Source organism: Lissotriton helveticus, chromosome 4_1 (genome assembly GCF_964261635.1).
Source record: "Lissotriton helveticus chromosome 4_1, aLisHel1.1, whole genome shotgun sequence".
NCBI classification, from domain to species: Eukaryota; Metazoa; Chordata; class Amphibia; order Caudata; family Salamandridae; genus Lissotriton; species Lissotriton helveticus.
In genome coordinates this window covers 56,850,850-56,874,392 of record NC_136063.1, presented here as the reverse complement: position 1 = coordinate 56,874,392, position 23,543 = coordinate 56,850,850, and the positions used below count along the sequence as shown (strand labels likewise).

General features: G+C 45.5%; 1 protein-coding gene across 1 annotated transcript in view; it reads left to right on the top strand.

Annotated features, from left to right (window-relative positions):
• The window catches only part of LOC144827853 (pancreatic secretory granule membrane major glycoprotein GP2-like), a 200,525-nt gene that overhangs the window by 153,068 nt on the left and 23,914 nt on the right, over window positions 1–23,543 (top strand). Inside the window, exon 8 of the mRNA XM_078686017.1 lies at window positions 20,236–20,268. Coding sequence (XP_078542143.1) covers window positions 20,236–20,268 — 33 coding nt within the window. The remainder of the gene's footprint in view (window positions 1–20,235; window positions 20,269–23,543) is intronic.

Genomic DNA, 23,543 nt, shown 5'->3' with positions numbered 1-23,543 from the left:
AAATGGTGTATTTTACAGCACATTTTTCATTACATATTAAATTGTATCAACTTTCAAATCACAGTAAATATTAGATGATGACCTTAAACAGCACCAGGTTACCCACCCAGTCATATGTACCCATAGACATTCTTTCAGAGAGCACAAAAAATAGACACAAGTGATGAATCAGAGAGAACAAAGTAAAAGTGAGACCAACCTCCACTACTAGGGGGAGTTTGGAGACAGAAAGGTCAAAACAAAGCATTTTTCAACACATTTTTCATTGAATGTATACTACAGGAGAGAGTTTACAGATGCATATTCTTTAAAGTTCTTTTAAATTATTCTGAGTGTTAGGTGAAGCAGATTAGCAGATACGCATGTCCATTTACTTTGAGGAGTTAATAATTGGCATAGCACTCCATCACTAGCAGCAATGAAAGTCCCTGTTGTGCGCTGCATGCACCAAAGAAAGTACAAACTGCTCCCAGATAAATGGGAGGCCTCAGTCAGGCCACAAAAAAGATTTACCATTGATTGGGGATATGTCCGCAAGGATTTCAGACGCCTGCATGGGATGGGACAGGACTTCACGACTGATTTAATTTTCTATGGATCGATGTGTACACTAGCATCCATTCTGGGTCACCCAGATGCCATGCTAGTGTACACATCACCGCTGCTGCTCCGGTTCTCATATGATAGCCTAGAGCCCGGCCAGCTAATAGTCAAGTATCCTTATAAAGAGTTGATAGGGGACTCCTTAATATCGTAAACTGGTACTACAGTCAATTCATAGACGGTATATCATAACCTGTTCAAATTAGAATACACTGCTTGCACTTTTATCATAAACAGCTCAATATATGACTGGATTTGCCCCGCCATACTGGAAAAAGACCAGTAAAGACATTAGATAATTTCGGACTCAGCATTACTTGTTAAAGCAGTGTTGGTCTGAATTATAGGCAAGACAAATGATTTCATAGGGTAATCTAATATTTGACCAAGCCTGTACTGGACCTTTTAAGCTCTCAGAGGTCTTAAATGCTTTGATATTTCAAAAGACCATACTTTGTGGTCACCAAAATTGTGCAAAAACTTTGTTTTCAATCTGGTCAGTGAATTATGGGGCACACCTAGGAGGCGTAGGACAGATGAGTGAGACAGACATATGTCGAGTTAGCGTGTTCACTTAATGTGCAGGTTTCAATCTACTTTCTACAGGTTTCAGTCTATACTGTGTAGTAACATACTAAGGAGCTGGCACTTGGGTCAGTCGCAAGTGGATGTCACTTGCAGCTCCAAGTCTATATATCCTCAGATACCCATTTGAGGAGGGTGAAGATAGAAAAGGGTGAAGAGGAGATGGGATTTAGAGTATGTATGGCAGCATGTTAGAAAATGCATTGAAATGAGACTTTACATACCAGGGTTTCAGGTATGGCTCTATAGTTGTACATACCTAGGTGATGTGTATTTTGGCCTGACAGTGGTGCTGGACAAACCTGGGCAATATGTTTAGCATTAGATCATGTCAGCATGCACTACTATTTTGTATGAAAGGAATCTCCACAAATAATGGCTGCTTTCATAAAATGTTATCTTAAAGGCGAACGATTATTGACTGCAAACAGTCAAACAATTGTAACCTTAGGATGGCTCCACAGTGACTTTTTTTTAACCAGGGCACAATCGGAACGTCACTGATGCTAAAGGAAACTTTTAAAATCAGATTTTAATATCAGTAGAATTAAGATCTTTTAACGTTTTTATCTGTGTAATATTTCATGTTTTGTATTAACTGAAATCAATGTATCTATCTATCTAAAAAAACAAATACCTGGGCAAGAGGGAGTCAGGAAAGATTGTCCAATGGCTGAGAATGATCAATTCCGGTTCAACAATGCTTCACACACCAGAGGAATCTGGTTTCTGGTATGATTTCTATATCCGCACATTTTGTTTTATGTCATGACAGTGGTGATTTACAGTTTTAAAATATTATGATAGAATGTCCTTGACATACTATGGTAAAGTGGGCACTGTCACTTGGATGTATATGCAATCTGATGAGCAAGTGAGCTCTGAGATATACTAATAACTAAACCTTGCCAGTTGCACCACCCTGAACAGGAGCTCTAGTAGCTTAATCTGCCACTGACTCTGTGAGCTTTCTCACTTCACAATTAGCAGCACTTGCCGCTTTGAGGATGAGTGATCACCTTGACAAGCTGATAGTATGAGAAGTACAGTGTCATGCTGGAATAATAACCTTAGCAGCCTAAAATAATTTTGGATGATGTGTTTAGTGGCCGAGGAACAGTGATGGACAGTAAATTCTGACATACACTTTTGTTCTTGCAGCTTGTGATTTTTATTCCCCTTTTATTCGGTGGGGACATTGCCTGAGATGGGCACTGCATTGCCTGTAGCAACCACATTATTCTGATTTCCATCCACTTTTTTTCTGCAACAATATTTCCTTATGGGCACATCTGTGTTCGTTTAGAAGGGATTTTGCTACTCCTGGTCTGCTAAACCTAGAACTATTGGGATATTTTATTATTGCTCTTTCAAAACACTTTTTAAAACATTTTGCTTTTCAACAGCTTATTAGACAAGCATTAGCATAGCCAGTAGGTCTCGCCGTTGGGAACTTGTATGCATTTAGCCATGCAGCACATTATCCAGGCTGCTACAACACCTACTGATACTTCAATTGCCACTGGTGAATGGGGAGCCTGGGCTGCATGCCAATAAAGGCAGGAGAGGCTTGTATGGGCCACAAGGGGTAAACAAACTGTCAGGCACTACACCATAGAAGACATATAAACAATATGAAAGCTTGGCAGTTATGCCCATGACAACGGTGTAAATGTACGCTGAACTCACTCCCAAGGTATACAAGGGAATTTTAACCTCAAAAGGGTATATCAATTATATTTTCTACCAACCCATGGGTTACATAATACATATTGGGTTTCACACTCCCCAAAGTGGAAGCACTAACAGTGCCTGTGGAGAATGGATCAGTCACACTGTCCCCAAACATCCATAGCCAAGCAACACCAACTCTAGGTGCATGAAGCATATCAAGGCATCCTGTGGCACTGTGATCACCTGGGAAACTGAGGTGAAAAGCAGCTACAGCCTGGGAACCATGTTTGGAGCAAAGATGGGCATGGAATACTGTGATGATAACAGTGCAATAGTGATAAAAGTGAAGCCCAAACGGATATCAGATACCGTAGTATCAGCCCCAGTCAAAAACAGATAAAAATTCATGAACTCTCACCCTAAATTAATGTTTGAATGAGCTCCCTCTCTCTGTAGAATTGAATTATCTAGCTATGCAGTATTGCACTGATCTGGCTTTTTATTTTTACGTATTTCAAAATATTGCTAATAATACTCCTCCGTATCTCAACCTCAGAATTTGTTATTGCAGACAGCAGTGGACGACGGAAGCCTGCTTTTAATTTGCAATTATTCAAGCAAGGTTTGCTACAGCCAAAATGTTGTCAATCTAAATTGGCGGTTTTATAATTATTTGTTGCATTGTTATTTTCATGGAGCTTGTGTTTGCTGTTGGATGGAACTGCATCTTTTGAAACACATTGGTATTTCAGCTCTACCGAAAAGGAAAGAAATGCAACTGACAGCTTTATCTTCTGCGCTGTGCACATTGAATGTGATACGTCTGTGCTACTCACGGCATTCGGCAGTAATCTTTTGAGTACAAAATGCACCAGAAATGCTATTACAAATGCCTGTTTTGCTTGGGTGACAATAGGTAAAATACAGTTGAAGTCATCAGGTAGCAGATACAATTCTGCAAGAAGGGCACAGAGGATATTTATTCTTCTAATTTAATAATCGGATGTCCGAGTGCTAATATATGCTATTTAGACCTGCCAAGTGTACCGTACCACCTTCAGCATGTCCTAGCTGTGCACTTTTTAGGTCTCGCTAGCGAACTCAGTGCAGTTGCTTCACTTGGCGAATCTCTATTGTTGTGGCTTTTGATAGCGAAGGGAGACAACCCATGTGCGCACACAGACAGGCGTTGTGCATGCTCAACGTGTCTCCTCTCTGCAAGCAGATAAGAAAAGTGTTCATGAAGCAGACAAGCCGCGGCACACAGGCATTCCAAGGGCGCCTGTTCCGAACACTTCCCTTTTCTCTTATCTGATGGGTCATTACTCACATCTTCTGTTTCCTCCCCTCGCTACTCTACCCCCCACCCCACTCTCTCTGCAGTTCCTCCCCTTCCCTCCAGTGCTGTGTGGGGAGCGACAGCTTGTTTAAGCAAGGTAGCAGATAGCAGTTTTTAAACATTGAAAAGTGCACGCCAGACTTAAGCATTACAGAAAAACTCAAATGTTGACTATTAATGGACAGACAACTCCACCAGCACGAATGCATTGTTTCTTGTAGAAAAAACACTGGATAACCAGTGCGAACAGCCTGCAACATAGGGTCTTTTAAAAGTCACGCCCATTTTAATTTAACATGGTAATGAAATCGGGAGCCGTGGCAATTCTTGTTTTTCTCTGAAATTCCTCCTTCATTCTCAACCCCCTGCCTCACAGAGACACTCTGTTTGTGCTGCAGCGCTTGGAAGCGGCTTCTCAGCACCGAGCACTATACAAAATACAAAAACATAATTTGATGGAATGGAATCTTAATGTCGAAACAAAATTCTGCACATGTGGATGCGTAAGAAAGCAGAAGACCAAAGTGACACCTTTCTCATGAGCAGGTAAACACATGTAACCTACACTAGTGCAGTGAAAAACACAGTATTCTGGGAAGCACTATAGAACACTCCCAGAAATTAAACTCTCTATACAGCAGGAGTGCGCAGGGATTAGGGTACACTCAAGGGCAGAGAGTCGCCTCAGAAGAAGTTTGGGAAATGAATGCAATAAATGCGCGCGAAGCTTGCACCCTGTTCATGGTTTTCGACCCTTGTGCACAGCACCCTCCCCCTCCGCAGTGCCCGTCTGCTCATTACATGTCAGCCCCCTTTCCTCCGCACTGCCCGTCTGCTTAGCACATGTCCTCCTCACACCCGGGATGCACCGAGCAGTAGGGCCAGGAGGTGTTTTATTGCTCTGGGCGAGGCCTCAGACACGGCGTTTACGAGCTGTGGCACAAAAAAACAATAGGAAGTCATGTTTCACCAAATACACTTGCACCCTTTGCAGCACGGAAGAAGCTTCCAGGTGCGGTTTACACAAGAGAGAGAGGCGCTCCCTGCATCCCTCCGCGGCAGCGGCATCACTAGGCGCTATGTGTCAGCGACCATCGGCGTCTTCGGTAGCTGCCACTGACCACCCATTTCACCACGGACCGACAGGGTCCTGCAGCCTCACTCTCAGACGCCCTCGACAGTTCTGGTGGTAAGAGTGAGACCCCTCTTCTGATTCCCGTGTCACCAGGCGAACCAAGAACAGATGGGCCCACGTGGAAGCATAAAACATAAAAACATGTCTCACAAAAACCTAAACTCCAAAATAACGGCTGCCAAACTCTCAGCCTTACATAAAAAAAACATAAACGTTGACCATTATCTAATTCCTAAATCCACCCCACAACATTAGGAGGTGGTTAGTTTCGTCATCTGACACCACTGCTCACCGAGCCCTTCCAGACCAGAGGGAGGGGAGGCTTATCCATGGACTGATTAGGGGAATTCGAGCCGCTTTGGGCAGCGCTAGAGACAACTATCAGAGATAGGCCTCGATTTTACCCTCCACGCTGTTTCTTTTCCATTTTTTTCTTCACTCCTTTTCATTTGTTCATTCCTTCCATTTTACTGTACATTATTTAACTCTCCCTCATTCCTTTTTCTTCCTTCCTTTCATGTCTTTTCTCCTCATTCCTTCCTCTTTTTACCTGCATTTCTTTTGTCTTCTCTTCCTCCCTTTTTTGCTTCCTTTGTATTTTACTTAACCTTTCCTCCTTTCTCCACCTTACTTTATACCTGCCCATTTTCCACCTTCCTTCTTTCCTTTCTTTCTCACTCTTTTCATTTGTTCATTTATACCATTTTGCCATACTTTCAGCTCTTCTTCCTTCATTTCTGTCAACATTTCATCATTCTCGTCCTACTTCCTCTCTTCCTTAGTTGCTCTTTTGCTTTGTTTCTATTTTCTTTAACCATTCCATCTCTATCCTTCTACTCCTTCCATCTGCTCTCATTCCTTTCAGCCGTACTTCCTTCTTCCCCTTATTCATTCACTTCATTCGTTTCTACTGTCCTATCTTCTAATTTGAGTTTATTGCCCCATCGGCCATTGCCATTCCTCACACTTATTTCATCTTCCCCCCTTCTATACCATCCTCGCTTTCATTCTCCCTGCCCCACTAACCCTGCTTTTGTTCCTTTTCTTATTTCTTCCTCCACTCCCCTTCACTCCCTTGCTCATCTCATCTGCACTCCCCTTCCTATGCATTTTTCTTTCCTTCCTTTCATGGTTAGTGTTCTTCTTTTCTCCCTTCCCGCTCCCTTTCTTCCTTTTTTTCCCATTCTTCCTTTCTTCCCTCCTTTCATTCTACACTCTTTCCTTTCTTCACTTTGCGCACCTCCCGCTCCTTTCTTCCCTTGTCCTTCCTTTTTAACTCCTTTGCTTTTGTTTGTCTTTCCTTCTGTCCTTTCCATCTCCGTCCCTCCTCACTTAGCACACGCTTGCCCCCCCCCTCTACCCCCACCCCTCACGCAGTCCTTTACCTCTTCCCTTGAAAGCCAGGGAGGGCGGCAGCAGCCCTCTCCTCACACGTACCTTCTAATTTCGCACCTGTAGCGCTGCGAAGGCCCATTTTCCTGAGCAAAAAAAAGACATCATTGCCTCGAAAGCAGTGAAAAGAGGCATCTGTTGGAGCGGTTGTTTGATGAATTGTTGTATTCCAGGCCAGCCTGTGCCACGCGCCCTGCTCTGCTTGTTAATGTAAGCAGTGCGTTTCATGCCGGAAATGGTGTTTATTTTGGGGCCTAACCTTTTCCTTTTCATTCAGGCCCGGCCGGCCCCTCAGTGCTGTAATCATCAGGGATTGCATATATCTATGCAAACGACTGGACTCAACTGCGGGCGGCAGACGGGGGTAGATGTAATACATTTTGGAGTGCCTTTCCTCACCGTTGACTCGTATGTCTGGCCTCTCAGATCAGGAGATGTCTGCCTCCTCCTAAGGCCCCTCTGCGGGTCACTCGCACGCACTTTTCGTGATGACGATCATGCGCATTGGGGCTCACGCAATATTGCGCGATCCCAATGCGCATGAGCATCATCAACAGACCCACCCCAGCTAAGGGTGAACTTTAAAACCGCGGCGAGCAGAAGGGGCGGTGGCAGGAGACATCTGAGCGCTGCGCAGCTGCAGGTGGATTTTTTTAATGAAAGGAAATTGGGTAACGGACCATGCCTGCAGCACCAGCAGTATACTTATTTAATGTTGCTGCCGCTGCCTTGAGCAGAGAGAGGAGAGACACGGCAGAGTACTAGTCTGACTGTCTGTCAACACCGGCAGACTAGTACTGACTCTCACGTTGGTCAGACAGCCTGTCGGTCACGGTCCAAATTGGTATCGGCCCCCAGCACAAAAACTGGCCCCTGTCTCAAAACCAGCCCCCACCCCCTCCAGCCGACCGGGGGATTGCCCGGTGCCCGACATTATCAGTCCGGCCCTGTTTGCCTCCCATTCCGCCCGTACTGCCTCCCCACCTCCTGCACTACCCCGGGCGCTGGGGATGGACGCAGTCGCGGCTAGCACTGAATTCCTGCCGCTTGCCGCTTGACTGCCACCTGACTGCGACAGGAGCTGAAACAGGAGGCTGTGCCCTTTAAACAGCTAGGTGGGAGCATCGATTCCCTAGCAACTACCTGTGCCAGAGGGAGCAAGAGTGCTCAAGAGCACCCTTGTGGTCCCAGTGGTGCACCAAGGACACTAAGCACTCTAAGGACACTGAGAACACTGAGATCACTGGGATCACTGGGATCACTGGGGAATACAGAATTCAGAGATGAGCAGATAGCGGAGTCTCCCTAGGCAAACCAGGACAACTAGGGCTGGGAGAGCGACTGCACTAATTGCACTAACTGCTTAAATTGTTTCTATTACAGCCTACCTCACCTTTCCCTTCCACTGCCTCCCAAAAACAACTACATTTAAAACAAAAAAGTTTAATTTAATTTTATTTCAGCTTTTGACTTGTATACTGGGCACCAACTGTCAGGATTTATGAAGAACCTAAAAAGTATCATGAGATCAGGCCGGGTTCGAGGAGTAATGGTCAAAGGAAAGCGAAAGCGAGTGCCTACGTTGCTCGAGGGCTCAAGTGATGAAACAACACCCGAAACCAGGCCCACAACACAGAAGGATGCTTCCCTAATTGATATAATTGATATAAGCGCAGACGCTAATATTTCAGGGCAGCCCTTAACTCTGGAAGCAACTTACAAACCAAATAAATCAAAAAACTGCCAATCCTTGTTCCAAGCAAAAATCTACACAAAATTCTGCTTCCTAAAAAATGCAGGGGATGCCCTCTTTTCAAAAGTGAGCGAGGTACAGGGCCTTCAATCACCACTTTTGCCAGGACAGTCAGCACAGGCAACACAACTGACTAAACCAATACAATTTTCTGGCGCATACGGAACTATAGATGAAAAGGGAAGTCCTAATACATCCATTACAACAGCTATTAGTCCATCTCAAGCAACATCAACTCCACAACATAAGAAAACTCAGACAACATATGATATCAATACTATAGATAAGGAACAGAAAATCGTTAGTGACTTAATCCAAGTACACAGATCTATGGAAGCAAGAGGGACTTTGGGAGAAGACATTGATTATATAGTGGAAAAATAAGCAAACCACAACGACGCAGTTGGTGCCAGAGGACCAACGCAAAATAATAACAGTTTTTATAATTGTGGTACAACTGACATACCAACGATTTGCGGACTGGGAATCCCTGAGGCAAAACTGCACAGGACTAACAACAACAAACCCGACCGAAAAAAGGAAAAGTAGGAATGGAAAGAAACGGAAACCCCTCAAATAGTTCTGACGGCAACTCCTCACCGCAATGAACAAGCGATAATGCTAAAAGTAGTGGGGGCAAAAGATGGAAGGCCAAGAACTGGCACAGCAGAAATAACAGAAAGTTCTTCATATCTGGGAAAGGAAGAGTGGGAAGACCTCTTGGCTGCATGTTCTCAAGACATATGTAGGAGCGAACCCACTGGGAATGCTTTGAGTGGGACACCAGAACTTAAACAAGATCAACAACTGGGGAGGGAATCCAAAGGAGATCAAAACATGACAAAAAATTCAGCAAACCAGGGAGGTCTACAAAAACATATAACTCAGGAAAGCGCTTGGTCTAGCTTGTTAAAAACAATGCGAATCTTGGTAGATGCCCTTCATTACCAATCCGACAAAATGAACACCCAACTGACGCTATTAGATACCTTGGCAGTTTTTGTGGTTGCCATCGTTGGGAAGCTGGGCTCATTAAATACACTCGTACAGAGTAAATACGATCACTCGCAAGGTGTGAACTTATCTTGCGGATGCGGGCCCATAATTGATAAACTGACCTCCCTTCCATCTATGCTAAATGACCTTTGTAACCAAATCAAAATGTCCACACAGGGCTCAGATAAAAAATTTCCAGAGAAAACTATGGCAAATGAAGCATGTGATCTAACAAACACAACAAACATAGCACCGGTTGAAGCAAAAATAAGGGAGACAATAGGACAAAGGAAGCTCAGGCGCATATGATTAGAGAACGAGATAACATAGCTATCAAAGCACCAGACGGCCAGATGGCTGAGGTCTTATTTGAAAATAATGGAGACAAAACAATGAACGCGAAACAACTACAAGCAAAAAAAAGGAAAGGCCGATATCAAAAAACAAATCTAAATCATGAAGGATTCAAGCATCTCTTTGGGACACTAACACCATTTAGTACAAAGTGAACGCACATTTGGATGCGACATGAGCACATCGGGGACCCCTGAACGAAATGCAGGATGTGCAAAAACAACAACGCAGACTGGTGACAGAATGAAGGAAGAAATTGAGAAACTTCATACCTCGAGGAATGCTAGGAACGAGAAAGTAGAAGCTGTGCACCAGGAAGGCTCGACCTTAACTTCCCAACCAATATCAACAAAAAGAAAAACACAATCTAAACTGCAGCAGAACCAACCAAGGAAGAGTACCACTACAAATTGTTCTTCTGCGAACAAAACAGCAACTGGTGTAGTCACTTGGGTAACAAAGCCTGAGACCGAAAAGGTTCAACGGATCCTGCCTAAAATGTTTAAAAAAACAACGAACAATGGTCTTGCGGAGTTATCCAATAGAGAACAGGTTTCCATTGAACAAGTGTCATCCTTTCATACATAGTACGATGGACCACAGAGAAGATACACGTGAACACACTAAGGAACTGGGAACCACGCTAGCTGACTCTGGGCAAGGAGAGATGGGACAATGGCCCAACCAAACAGGACAACAAATAACACATTATAAAAAAAGAGAGGAAGAAGATGTGTCTACAAATCAGGCCCCATTGTCAGAAATAAAAGGCCAGGAATCTACCCAAACTAGTGGATCCGATAAAAAGATCAGTGGCCCGAAAGACTTAATAAATCTAACAAACATTATATTGCTGAGTCCAGAATATGCATCAAAAGGCAGGTGTGACATACTGAATTGGGGCTACATCTTACGGCTGCTATCCCACATTCCCTCTCCAGAAGATGTGACAACAGCAGACCTGGTTTCGATTGAATTCATAGCTGAGGATGGATCAAGCAGAGAAAAAACAAAAGCAACATGGTCGACATCGTCAACTGCATACAAAATATTCGCAGAGGCTCAAACATTCAAAAATTGGGGGATAACAATAACTCCGTACATAAAACCAAGCTATGCGGGAAAACTAATTCCTGTTATTGCAGAGGGGGCACAAGATTCTGTGATTAGGCAAGGAATGAATATCGGTACTTAGAGATGCAGTGAGGACAAAAGGTGCAAGGAATATGAAACATAAAAGCATTTTGAATGAGGGGACATTACTTCCAACAGGATTATGTGGTCTAAGATGGATCGCCAGAACAATAAACATCCATGCAAATTGACAAAAGACAAACTTTAGATCAACTGAGGAAAACTACATAAGAATATTCTCATGGAATGTTAATGGTCCGGCCTCAAAAACTGATGGACCCGGATTTCATCAGCTATATAAGGTCATTTGACATTTTGGCACTGCAAGGAACATGGCAAGCAGACCCACCGTACCTACAGAGTTTCTTGCGTTTCTTTATAGGTGCAACAAGGAGGGCGAAATTTGGTCATCTTCAAGGTGGTTTAGTAACCTATATCTCAGCCACTAGCGACCTCGTGGTCAAAGAAGTTGTTCCATCTTCCCTTGGCTCAATAGCAGTAAACCTTAATTTCTAGCGACAAGAAACAGGCATGGAGGGAACCAACTTCACCTTGATTAATAGCTATGTCCACCCAAAAAGGAAATTAAAGGCAGCTAAAGAACTAAGTAAATGTATGGAGGAGTGCATAAGGGAAACAGCATCAACAGATTTGATTATCACCGGGGACGTCAATCTCAACCTTATGGGAAACTCATCAGAGGATCAGTACCTAATTCAAAACGCAGCTTGGGATATATCATTCCAAGGGGCGTTCCAAACATGAAAACCGACCGAACTAGACAGGCAGATATTATATGATCTTGAACTTTTTAATATTATAGCACTAAACTGAAGATTCATGGGAGACAATCCACCGGTCTCCACTTTTCACTCAACAAGAACTAACTCAACATTGGATTATACCTTCATTTCATTATCCTTATTTCAACAAATGAGCACATTTCGTATAGGGGAAAAAGCTGACAGTGATCACTGTCCCCAAGAAATTACTCTCAACATCAGGAAAGAGTCAGTCCACACAATCAATTACAAAAGGATTAAATAATCGGTAGCAACCGATAGAAGCACATTAGAAACGGCCCAACAGCTTTTCTACACTAGAGTAGGCTCTAGGGAAATTCAGAAATGGGAATATGTTATTGCGACTATGGCAACCTACTCTACAAGATCCAAGCAACACGGCCAATCGAGCAGCAGTAGCATGAAAAACTTTACACGAGAATATAAAGAGAAGATTAAGGGGATAAAAAGATCAATCTATCAAACGATGAGTCAACTATGGTATAACGCTATGGACATTGTAAAACATAATCTGATACAGAAATAAAAAGTATTGCTGAAAAAAACAAAATGGGAAGCCACTAGACTTGTGGAGGAAAATATGTGAGCTAAATTACATGCAGATTGTAAAGGAAGCGATGGTGCCAGATTTTGGAAAACGGTGAACCTTTTTTTAAGACCTACGCATGAAGGAATCTCCATTAACATCACAGAAGAAATCTGGGCAAGCTACCTCAGAAGTCACTTTAATCAAGAAAAAGACTCTTACTTGAAGACAGAAATTGTTAATGTAGAAAAAAATTCTGTCGACAATAACCGACAGTTACTGCAAAGGAACACAGGTAATCAAGAAAGTCACGTACTATCAGCAAACGAAGGAGTGTCAAGTCTACAAAAAAAAATTAGGTGCCAAATCAAAAAGGGAAGAAAAGAGGGAGCAACAGACCCGAACGTAATTCTGCCCATCCTCAACAAACAGGAGGAAAAAGAATGGGCGGCTGCGCTTGAGCCATTATTTCTGGAAATAAGGCACTTTAATACATTACCTAGCTCTTGGAAGGGCTCAATTATTTCACCTATATTCAAATCTGGGGACAAGTCTCTTCCTCAAAATTACCGATTAATTGTCCTTATGGCTAATGATGCCAAATATTTCGCTGGAACACTCTTGGCAGATCTGCAGAATTGGGCCACAGAGAAACCATTAATTCTGGTTAATCAGACCGGTTTTGCTAAATCGGTGGGAACAACTTCTAATATCTTAGCAATGGGTATGCTAATAGATAAGCTAAAACAACTAAAATGACGATTCACTTTTGTTTTATTGATTACAAGGCCGCCTTTGACCATATAAACCGGAATATGTTATGGTCCAAACTAAAAAGATGGGGGACACCAGGACCATTGTTAGACCTGCTGATCAACCTAGATACGGAGATGTGGATCCAGATAAAGTTGGGAGACTGCTCACTCCCGTCAAGACGCATAGAAACCAACAAGGGTCTCTAACAGGGCTGTGTCCTGGCTCACACTCTATTTAACTTGTTGTTAGGGGATCCAATCCCTATCCTAAATAGATGTAACTCCCAGGCACCAAAATTAGGAAGGCTACTATTACCGTGTCTACTCTATGCGGACGATATAGTCTTTATCAGCCACACAAAAGTTGGGCTTCAACAACTCGTGAATGCAACACAGGGATATTCAGACTTAAATGATCTGACAAAAAATCTAGGAAAAACACAGACGATGACAATTAGTAATAAACGTAACAAGTCACACAGATGGTTTTGGAAATAAACTCATATTGAGAATATGTCACTATACAAATATCTAGGTGTAAAAATTGATAACAGTGGCCTGTTTACTGCACAGAAAAGTAGTACCAGGGGCAAAGGCGTCACCTCAGCAATCGCTCTGAGAGCACTAAATAGTAAACTCATGGGCCCGTGTCTTTTGCCTCTGACACAAGTAATAGGAGCTAAACTGTTGCCAACAATAACATACGGGAGTGAAGTATTGAGAGGCAGAGATGCTAAGATTCTGCACAAAACTGTAATAGCTGCTTATAGGATTATATTTAGCCTTCCCAAACAAACTTCACCGGCCCAAATCAAGCTTGAGTTTGGCATCCAGAAACAGACCCTGGCAAGACAGGGCATGTATATAGTAGTGTGGAACAAAATGCGAAAAAACAAACAAGGAACCTTAAATAAGCATCTATGGGAAGAGCTAGAACTACATCCAGCCTCACCAGCCGCAAAGTACCTCAAAAGGAGCCTATTGAATCTTGGTTTACAACAGCTTTGCGATACCCGACAAGCCATATTACGCTGAAAAGATTGGTCAGGAAAACAATTAAGTATCTCTCATGGATTGAAGATAAGGCATCATTCACAAAAAGGTCACACTGCAGGATGATCCAGAACTCCTATACACTCAGGTACCGCAGAACTATCTCGATCTAGGTTATTCAAAAACAACAAAAATGAAGTTCTTAAAGTACAGACTGGGTCTGTTACCTTGTATTCGCCACTTCCCACACTGGTTAAAAGAAAAGGCGGGCTTCCTCTGTTGGTTTTGTGGTTCGGTGCCTGCGGACATGCCGCATTTGCTGTGCTCCTGTGACAAATTGCTGGAAGAAAGAAAGCACCTGCTAAATTTCCATCTTAACCAACGAGGAATTCTCTCACAAAGACAGACAGTTCTTGACTGCCTTGCACCCCAGGAGCCTCAGCTGAACTATAGATTTGTGAGGTTTATGATGGCAGTGGAAAAGAAAATGTCAAAAGCTGACTCTTAATTGCCTTTGACAGTAGTCTTGTGAAACTTTTGAAGGTTGAGGGAAATAATTTGCTAAAACCTGTTCTTAACCTGTTTTTAGATAGTTTTATTGATGAATCTATATTATTTATTGTTAACTAAAACATGAGATTGTATGACTTTTCTTAGGAAGGAAAATTTGTGAGTTGATATACTGTTTCCTCCTTTGTAGAGGGAGGTAATTTAAATTGTTCTATTGACATATTGTTTATTTTAAACTTTGTATTGCAATGGTTTTAAGTAACAATGCAAATAATAATTTACATTACATAACTATAGCATGACAGCACTGTGGGTGCGGCATCAGTAGTGCAATGTAGCACTGCTAGTGAGTCACCCCATAGCACTACGAAGCCGGCATCAGGACAGCACTGTGGGTGCGGCATCAGTAGTGCAATATAGCACTGCAGGTCATTCTCTCTATAGCACTACCGAGACACCATCCGGACAGCACTGTGGGTGCCGCATCAGTAGGGCTTTGTAGCAATGCTGGTGAGTCTATCTGAAGCACTCCTGGGCCAGCATCATGATAGCATTGTGAGTGCGGCATCAGTAGTGCATTGCTGCCCTGCTGGTGATTCTCTCTATAGCACTATGAAGCCGGAATCATGATAGTTCAAGTTCAAGTTCAGGCATTTATAAAGCGCACTACTCACCCAGAGGGTCTCAAGGCGCTAGAGGGAGGGGTTCATTGTTTATCGAATAGCCAAGTTTTCAGTTCTTTTCTGAAGGAGATGTGATTCTGAGTAAGGCGGAGGTGGATGGGGAGTGAGTTCCAGGTCTTGGCAGCCAGGAAGGAGAAGGATCTGCCACCCATGGTGGTTTTTCGGATGCGCGGGACTGCGGCGAGGGCTTGAATGGATGATCTTAGTTGGCGGGTGGGGTAGTAGAAGGACGGTCGGGAGTTGAGGCATTCTGGTCCTAGATTATAAAGGGCCTTGTGTGCGTGGGTAAGAAGGCGGAAAGTAATTCTTTTGTTGACGGGAAGCCAGTGGAGGTTTTTTAAGTGACCGGTGATGTGCTCTTGGCGCGGGATGTCTAATATGAGTCTCGCTGATGCGTTTTGGATGCGCTGGAGCTTTTTCTGCAATTTTGTTGTAATTCCGGCGTAGAGTGTGCTGCCATAGTCCAGTCGACTCGTGACCAGTGCATGGGTGACAGTCTTTCTTGTTTCGAGGGGGATCCAGCGGAAGATCTTTTTGAGAATGCGAAGGACGTTGAAGCAGGAGGACGATACGGCGTTGACTTGTCTGGACATTGAGAGAGAGGAGTCTAGAATGAAGCCAAGGTTACGTGCATGGTCAGTGGGTGTGGGCGCTGATCCCAAAGCGGAAGGCCACCAAGAGTCGTCCCAAGCTGAGGGGGAGGATCCAAGGATGAGCACCTCAGTTTTGTCTGAGTTGAGTTTTAAGCGGCTCTGTTTCATCCATTCGGCTACTTCTTTCATACCTTCGTGAAGGTTGTCCTTGGCGGTGCTGGGGTCTTTGGTGAGGGAAAGTATCAGCTGGGTGTCGTCGGCGTAGGAGATGATGTTGGGGTTGTGTCGACTTGCGAGGGAGGCGAGGGGACTCATGTAGACGTTGAAGAGGGTGGGACTGAGTGAGGAGCCTTGAGGTACGCCGCAGATGACTTCGGTGGGCTCTGAGTAGAAAGGGGGGAGTCGGACTCTCTGTGTTCTCCCGGCTAGGAACGAGATGATCCAGTCCAAGGCTTTTCCTTGTATGACGATGTTGTTGAGGCGTTGTATGAGCGTGTTGTGACAGACAGTGTCGAAGGCGGCGGAGAGGTCGAGAATAATGAGGGCCACTGTTTCACCGTTGTCCAGGAGTGCTCGGATGTCGTCGGTCGCCGCAATGAGGGCGGTCTCGGTGCTGTGTTTGGCTCGAAAGCCGTTCTGTGAGGGATCCAGGGAGTTGTTGGATTCAAGGAAGGCTGCGAGTTGGCTGTTGACGGCTTTCTCGATGACTTTGGCCGGGAAAGGGAGGAGGGAGATGGGTCGGTAGTTTTTCAGTTCTGAGGGGTCTGCTGTTGGTTTTTTCAGAAGGGCGCTGAGTTCGGCGTGTTTCCATATTTCTGGAAAGGTGGCTGAGTTGAAGGAGCAGTTGATGACATCGCGGAGTTGGGGAGCGATGATGGAGTCAGCTTTGTTGAAGATGTGGTGGGGGCAGGGGTCAGAAGGTGAGCCAGAGTGGATTGAGTTCATGAGGCGAATGGTGTCTTCAATGGTGATTGGGTTCCAGGAATTGAGGTAGTTAGTTGGAGGGGTGGGATCAGAAGGGGGTGGGGTGAGTTGGTCATTGGGAGTGTTCTTGAAGCTGTTGTGGATGTCGGCAATTTTGTTGTAGAAGAAGGAGGATAGCGCATTGCAGAGGTCTTGGGAGTTAGTGATGTCGTTGGATGCTGCGGGAGGGTTGGTGAATTCTTTGACGATATTGAAGAGTTCCTTGCTGTTGTGAGAATTGTTGTCGAGACGGTCCTTAAATGCTGATTTCTTGGCGGATCGAATCAGTTGGTGGTGTTTGCGGGTGGCTGTCTTGAGGGAGGTCATGTTGTCTGAGGTTGGTTCTTTTCTCCAATTCTTCTCCAGGGTGCGGCATGTCTTCTTGGATTTTTTAAGGTCATCATTGAACCAGGGAGCCATTTTGCTGAATGATTTCAACTGGTGTTTTTTCAGGGGTGCTAGTTCGTCCGCACTGTGTGTAATCCATTGCCTGAGGTTTGTGGCCGCTTGGTCTGGATCCGTTGTTAGGGTGGGAGGGTTTTGGCTGAGGGATGCGAGGAGTTGGTCGGTGGTGATTTTGTTCCATTTTCTTCGGGGAATGGGTTGTGAACCGTTGTGGGTCAGGGTTGTTTTGTAGCTGAAGTGAACACAGCTGTGATCCGTCCAGTGGAGAGCTGTAGTGTGATCGAAGGAGATGTGCTTGCTGGAGGTGAAGATAGGGTCGAGCGTGTGTCCGGCTGTGTGAGTGGGGGTGTCAACAAGTTGTTTGAGTCCGAGATTGGACAGGTTGTCCAGGAGGGTGGTGGAGTTGTTGTCGAGAATGTTGTCAAGGTGGTAGTTGAGGTCTCCTAGAAGAATGTAGTTCTCGGAGGCGAGGGCGTGCGGGCTGACGAAGTCAGTGATGTCGTCGCTGAATTGAGATTGGGTGCCTGGGGGCCTGTAGATGAGGGTTCCTCTAAGGGTGGTCCTGGGGTCGGTGTGGATCTGAAAGTGGAGGTGTTCGGCGGTTGCAAGATTGTCGTCAGAGCTGGTTGTAATTTTGATGGTGTTTCTATTGACGATGGCGATGCCTCCTCCAGTTTTTTTAATGGTGCGGTCTTTTCGAATGATCTTGTAAGTGTCCGGTATGGCTATGGCGATGTCGGGGGCAGAAGATGCGTTCATCCAAGTTTCAGTGAGGAAGGCGATGTCAGGTGACATGGTGTCGATTAGGTCCCAGAGTTCGGTTGCGTGTCTGTGGACCGAGCGGGTGTTCAGTAGGATGCATTTCAAGTCGTTGGGTTCGGAGCTGAGTGTGGAGGAAGTGTGTTTGGTGAGGGTCCTGAAGCAGTTGAACTTACAGGAGAGGCAGGAGAATGGGCCGTGGGTACGTCCTGGGGTAGCTACGCAGCATAGTGGGGTGCGTCCTGTGTTGAAGGCGAGGAGAGTAGCGGCGTCATAAGTTACTCTGGGGGGTTGGGAGCGGCATAGGGCAGGGGGTCTGGCGCTGGTCGCGGTCCAGGCGCGGACGGGCGAAGACGGGCTTACCTTTGGCGCACCTTCGGCACGGCCGCAGCGCGTGGACGCTGGGCGTTGGGAAGTCAGTCTTAAATGGATAGTGGAGGGGGCGGAGTGTGGGAGGGGCCGCTGGGAGGCGGTCTCGGGGAGGTAGAGGCGGGCCAGGAGAGCTGACAACAACAACAAGATGGTGGTGGGCTGATTCAGAACGAGACCGGGGCACAGTCCGAGTCAAGCCTGAGCAATTACTACAAAGTTACACACCACTGGTGGGTCCGGCCAGAAGCGCTATGAAAAACAAATGCCAGGCGGCTCACGTGTGATTGTAAGATCTAGTTGCGTGCAGAAGCGCTATGTCAATTAATATGTGCAGCAGGCAGCAGATAGTAAAGGAACCAGTTCTGTGCAGGAGCGCAGTATGCATTCAATGCTAGCAGCGCTGTAATGAATTAAAATGAGCAGTTAACGATACCAATACTCCTTCCAGGGCCAAGGGAGCGTGGGGAGCGACCGTGCAGGAGCGAGTCCAGGCGGTCACAGCTGCACCAGGGAGGAGGCGAGTCTGTTGTTCGTGGGTGGGAGGGGCTGCTGGGAGGCGGTCTCGGGGAGGTAGAGGCGGGCCAGGAGAGCTGACAACAACAACAAGATGGTGGCGGGCTGATTCAGAACGAGACCGGGGCACAGTCCGAGTCAAGCCTGAGCAATTACTACAAAGTTACACACCACTGGTGGGTCCGGCCAGAAGCGCTATGAAAAACAAATGCCAGGCGGCTCACGTGTGATTGTAAGATCTAGTTGCGTACAGAAGCGCTATGTCAATTAATATGTGCAGCAGGCAGCAGATAGTAAAGGAACCAGTTCTGTGCAGGAGCGCAGTATGCATTCAATGCTAGCAGCGCTGTAATGAATTAAAATGAGCAGTTAACGATACCAATACTCCTTCCAGGGCCAAGGGAGCGTGGGGAGCGACCGTGCAGGAGCGAGTCCAGGCGGTCCAGGCGGATAGCACTGTGGGTGCGGCATCAGTAGTGCATTGTAGCATGGCTGGTGAGTCTACCTATAGCATCATGACAGCACTGTCTATGCGACATCAGTAGTGCTTTGTAGCACTGTTGGTGTGTCTCTCTATGGCACCATGACAGCACTGAGCATGCAACATCAGTAGTGCTTTGTAACACTTCTGGTGAGTCTCTCTATAGTATCATGACAGCACTGTGGGTACGGCATCAGGGGTGTTTTGTAGCACTGCTGGTGATTCTCTCTATAGCAGTACGAAGCCGGCATCATGATAGCACTGTGGGTGCGGCATCAGTAGTGCTTTGTAGCACTGGTGGTGAGTCTCTCTATAGCACTACAAAGCTGGCATCATGATAGCACTGTGGTGCGGCATCAATAGTGCTTTGTAGCACAGGTGGTGAGTCTCTCTATAGCATCATGACAGCACTGTGGATGCGACATCTGTAGTGCTGTGTAGCACTGCTGGTGAGTCTCTCTATAGCATCATGACAGCACTGTGGATGCAACATCAGTAGTGCTTTGTAGCACTGCTGGTGAGTCTCTCTATGGCATCATGAAGAACTGTGGGTACGGCATCAGTAGTGCTTTGTAGCACTGCTGGTGAGTCTCTCTATAGCATCATGAAGCACTGTGGGTACGGCATCAGTAGTGTTTTGTAGCACTGCTGGTGAGTCTCTCTATAGCATCATGACAGCACTGTTGCTAGAGTATATTTTTAGCACAGCTTAAGTTGGTTCGAGCAGCATTACAGACACAGTCTCTCCAAAGAGCTAGTCGTGCAGGATAAAGTTAGCGCTGTGTCTACATTAAGGCTATAATATTTTTAGATCCCTATGACTACAGCAAATTAAAGTGCAATTCAAATTGACATTTTGACCAGAAGTGAAGAAAGGAAATATTAACTTCCTGCAACTTTTTGTTCATTTTCAGTGTCCCTGGATGTAAACTCTGGATCGCACACAGGTAACCAACACAATGTAGTTTGTTCCTTTTCTTACTCCTGGGGTTAAAGTGTATCCATCTAATCTCTGAAAGTCAAAAGATGGTTGTGTCTTTCACCTGATTAGGAAGAAAGCGCTTTACTGTAGAAATCATATTTTAGGGTGTGAGGTTTTGGTCTTTGAAGGAAGGATTTCTTTTTGCCAAGGCCCTGAACTGTTTGTCACCATCTCAAACTTGGACACAAGTGAGTTCACCGGGGACTTCAATCTCAACCTTATGGGAAACTCATCAGAGGATCAGTACCTAATTCAAAACTCAGCTTGGGATATACCATTCGAAGGGACGTCCCAAACATCAAAACCGACCGAACTAGACAGGCAGATATTATATGACCTTGAACTTTTTAATATTATAGCACTAAACGGAAGATTCATGGGAGACAATCCACCGGTCTCCACTTTTCACTCAACAAGAACTAACTCATCATTGGATTATACCTTCATTTCATTATCCTTATTTCAAGGAATGAGCACATTTCATATAGGGGAAAAAGCTGCCAGTGATCACTGTCCCCAAGAAATTACTCTCAACATCAGGAAAGAGTCAGTCCACACAATCAATTACAAAAGGATTAAATAATCAGTAGCAACCGATGGAAGCATATTAGAAACAGCCCAACAGCTTTTTACACTAGAGTAGGCTCTAGGGAAATTGAGAAATGGGAATATGTTATTGCGACTATGGCAACCTACTCTACAAGATCCAAGCAACACGGACAATCAAGCAGCAGTAGCATGAAAAACTCTACACAAGAATATAAAGAGAAGATTAACCTCTTGCATGCTGATGACGGCCCCCAGCCGTTATGCACTACAGTGCTCGTGTGCTGATGGCGTCTGGGGGCCGTCATGACCGCACCCGCGCTGAAATCTGCAGCACAGGAGCAGAATCGGCCCAGCATGGAAGGGGTTAAGGGGATAAAAAGATCAATCTATCAAACGATGAGACAACTATGGTATAACGCTATGGACATTGTAAAACATAATCTGATACAGAAATCAAAAGTATTGCTGAAAAAAACAAAATGGGAAGCCACTAGACTTGTGGAGGAAAATATGTGGGCTAAATTACATGCAGATTGTAAAGGAAGCGATGGCGCCAGATTTTGGAAAACGATGAACCTTTTTTTTTTTTTTTTTTTTTTTTTTTAAACCTTTATTGTGCACAAAAAGAGAGAACAAATACGGGCCTACAACCAGCAGGCCGGCCACGAAACGTCAAGCACATGTGCGAGCAATGCGGTTCCACAGTGGCAACAGGCAAGATGGCAGCAATCTGTAGCAGTTACACTGAATGGAGCCATGTCGCCAAGGAGAAGGAGTATTGAAGGTTAAATTTTAAAGTTTTGAAGAAATATAAATCAGTGAAGAATAAAATCAAGAAGAACTGAGTCCGGACATTAGCTTTACAACATGAGCAGGCAGCAGCAATTAGAACAACATTAGTAAGAACACCCCGTCAATATGGCAGTACCATACAAAACAATAAGAGCTGCAGTTCACATGTACGTACTACCCTCAGCGCCACCTACTCCCTACTGACCCCTAACGCAGACCCAGAACAGAAAGCAGAACAAGAAAGCGCAGAAATTAGAAAAATAAGGCCCATAGAAACTAAAAGAAAAATAAATCTACCCCCCCACCCTGCAACAATCCGGAGGCTACGGCCTACCCCCCCCCCGGCAAAGTGCCTGTCGCCCAGTAAAGAAACCCGAAATACAGAGGAAGAATAGAAAAGAAAGAAGAAAGATAGGAAAAGAAAGTTATCACACTTGAAGCATCGGGAGGAAGAAAAGAACAAGCTAGTCTACCACTCCCGAAAAAGAAAGGAAACGGGGGAGGAGGAGCCCTAATACTAACAAAATTCCCGGACCCCCAGCTATGTATAGCCCCCTGCACTGAGTGAAGCAATAATATCGAAAAGTACACCACCAAATGAAAAATTGAATCAGATACACCCGGGACCCCGAGCCGGTACTTGAATGATCACCCCGTCCATATGGGCAATAACAGGATACACCCAGTTCTACCCCACGTACGAAATCGCCAGGATGAGCAACAGTAGCAGAACAAATGTGGGGGGCTACGACCATTACATTCGCCAGAGATGCGGCACAGTCCGATACATAACAGCTGGTCCAACAAGAGCGAAGCCCCGAAGACCTCCAGCTCTGAGCAGGTCGCTAGCGACTACTACAGCATGACGCCCAGCAAAAGCCCTCCCCAGTCAGGACAAAGGGACAAGATGGCCGCCGTAACGAGAGTGCAGAGAAAGGAGAGCAAGATGGACGCTACCCTAAACAAATAACACCCATGTCACAACAAGCTGCCAGGACCAGCAAACAGGAACCAAAGAAAACGTGGCGGAGCCGATAGCCAGCAATTAATTAGGGTAGCCAGTGTATAATGCCGACTGTGCCATTGACAAAGGTCGCAGCACCCGAAGGATGCCTTGATTGGAAAGCAAAACAACCACTAGCTATAATAGAGACAGACGGGGGAGAACAGTCTACATCATAAACATAAGCCATGCAGCCAGTACGTACCCCATTCTAACCCCAATCCCCACCCGGCAAGACAGTGACACAACCAGGAACCCGCCCAACCCTGTCCCGATCTCAGGAGCACCCCCGATCCCAGCCCTCGATCAACTAGCAGCAGTCGATGAAACTGGACATAAAAACAATCCCAAACCCGGCCCAACCAGCCAAGAAGCAGGTACTAAGGAAATCAGCCCAGCCCTGACCCAAACGTGGATAAACCCCCGGACATGCTCCCCGAAAGAAGCTCGCCCACTGCAGAACAAAGAAGCAACATGGCAAGAGAAAAACGAAAGTGCAGTGAGACCACAAAATGGCCGTCAAAAGTCACCAGGAATTCCGTCGACTGTAGCATGGAGATCCGCGTGGGGGGTCATTGCATGTAAAACGCTACCAGTATATCAACCAGCGCGCCAGTCCGGGTCTCAGCCAGCCAGTCAGTCAGAACCAGTGAGAGAGACAGCATCAACCTTGTCCTGAACGTCGAAACCCCAGCAGGCTTGGCCACCGCTGTGAGCGCACTTCAGGCAGGACAAAGGAGGAAAATGGCCGCCCTCGGCATGGAAGAAACGGAAAAAGAAGAAGGGAGTGTCCCCAGTCGGCAGCCAGAGAAGCGTCCAGGGTGGCGGGCTCCATTTTTTCCGCAGGATGGCTCACACTCCGATTGTGAAGAAAAGACGATGGCAGCATTCTCGTA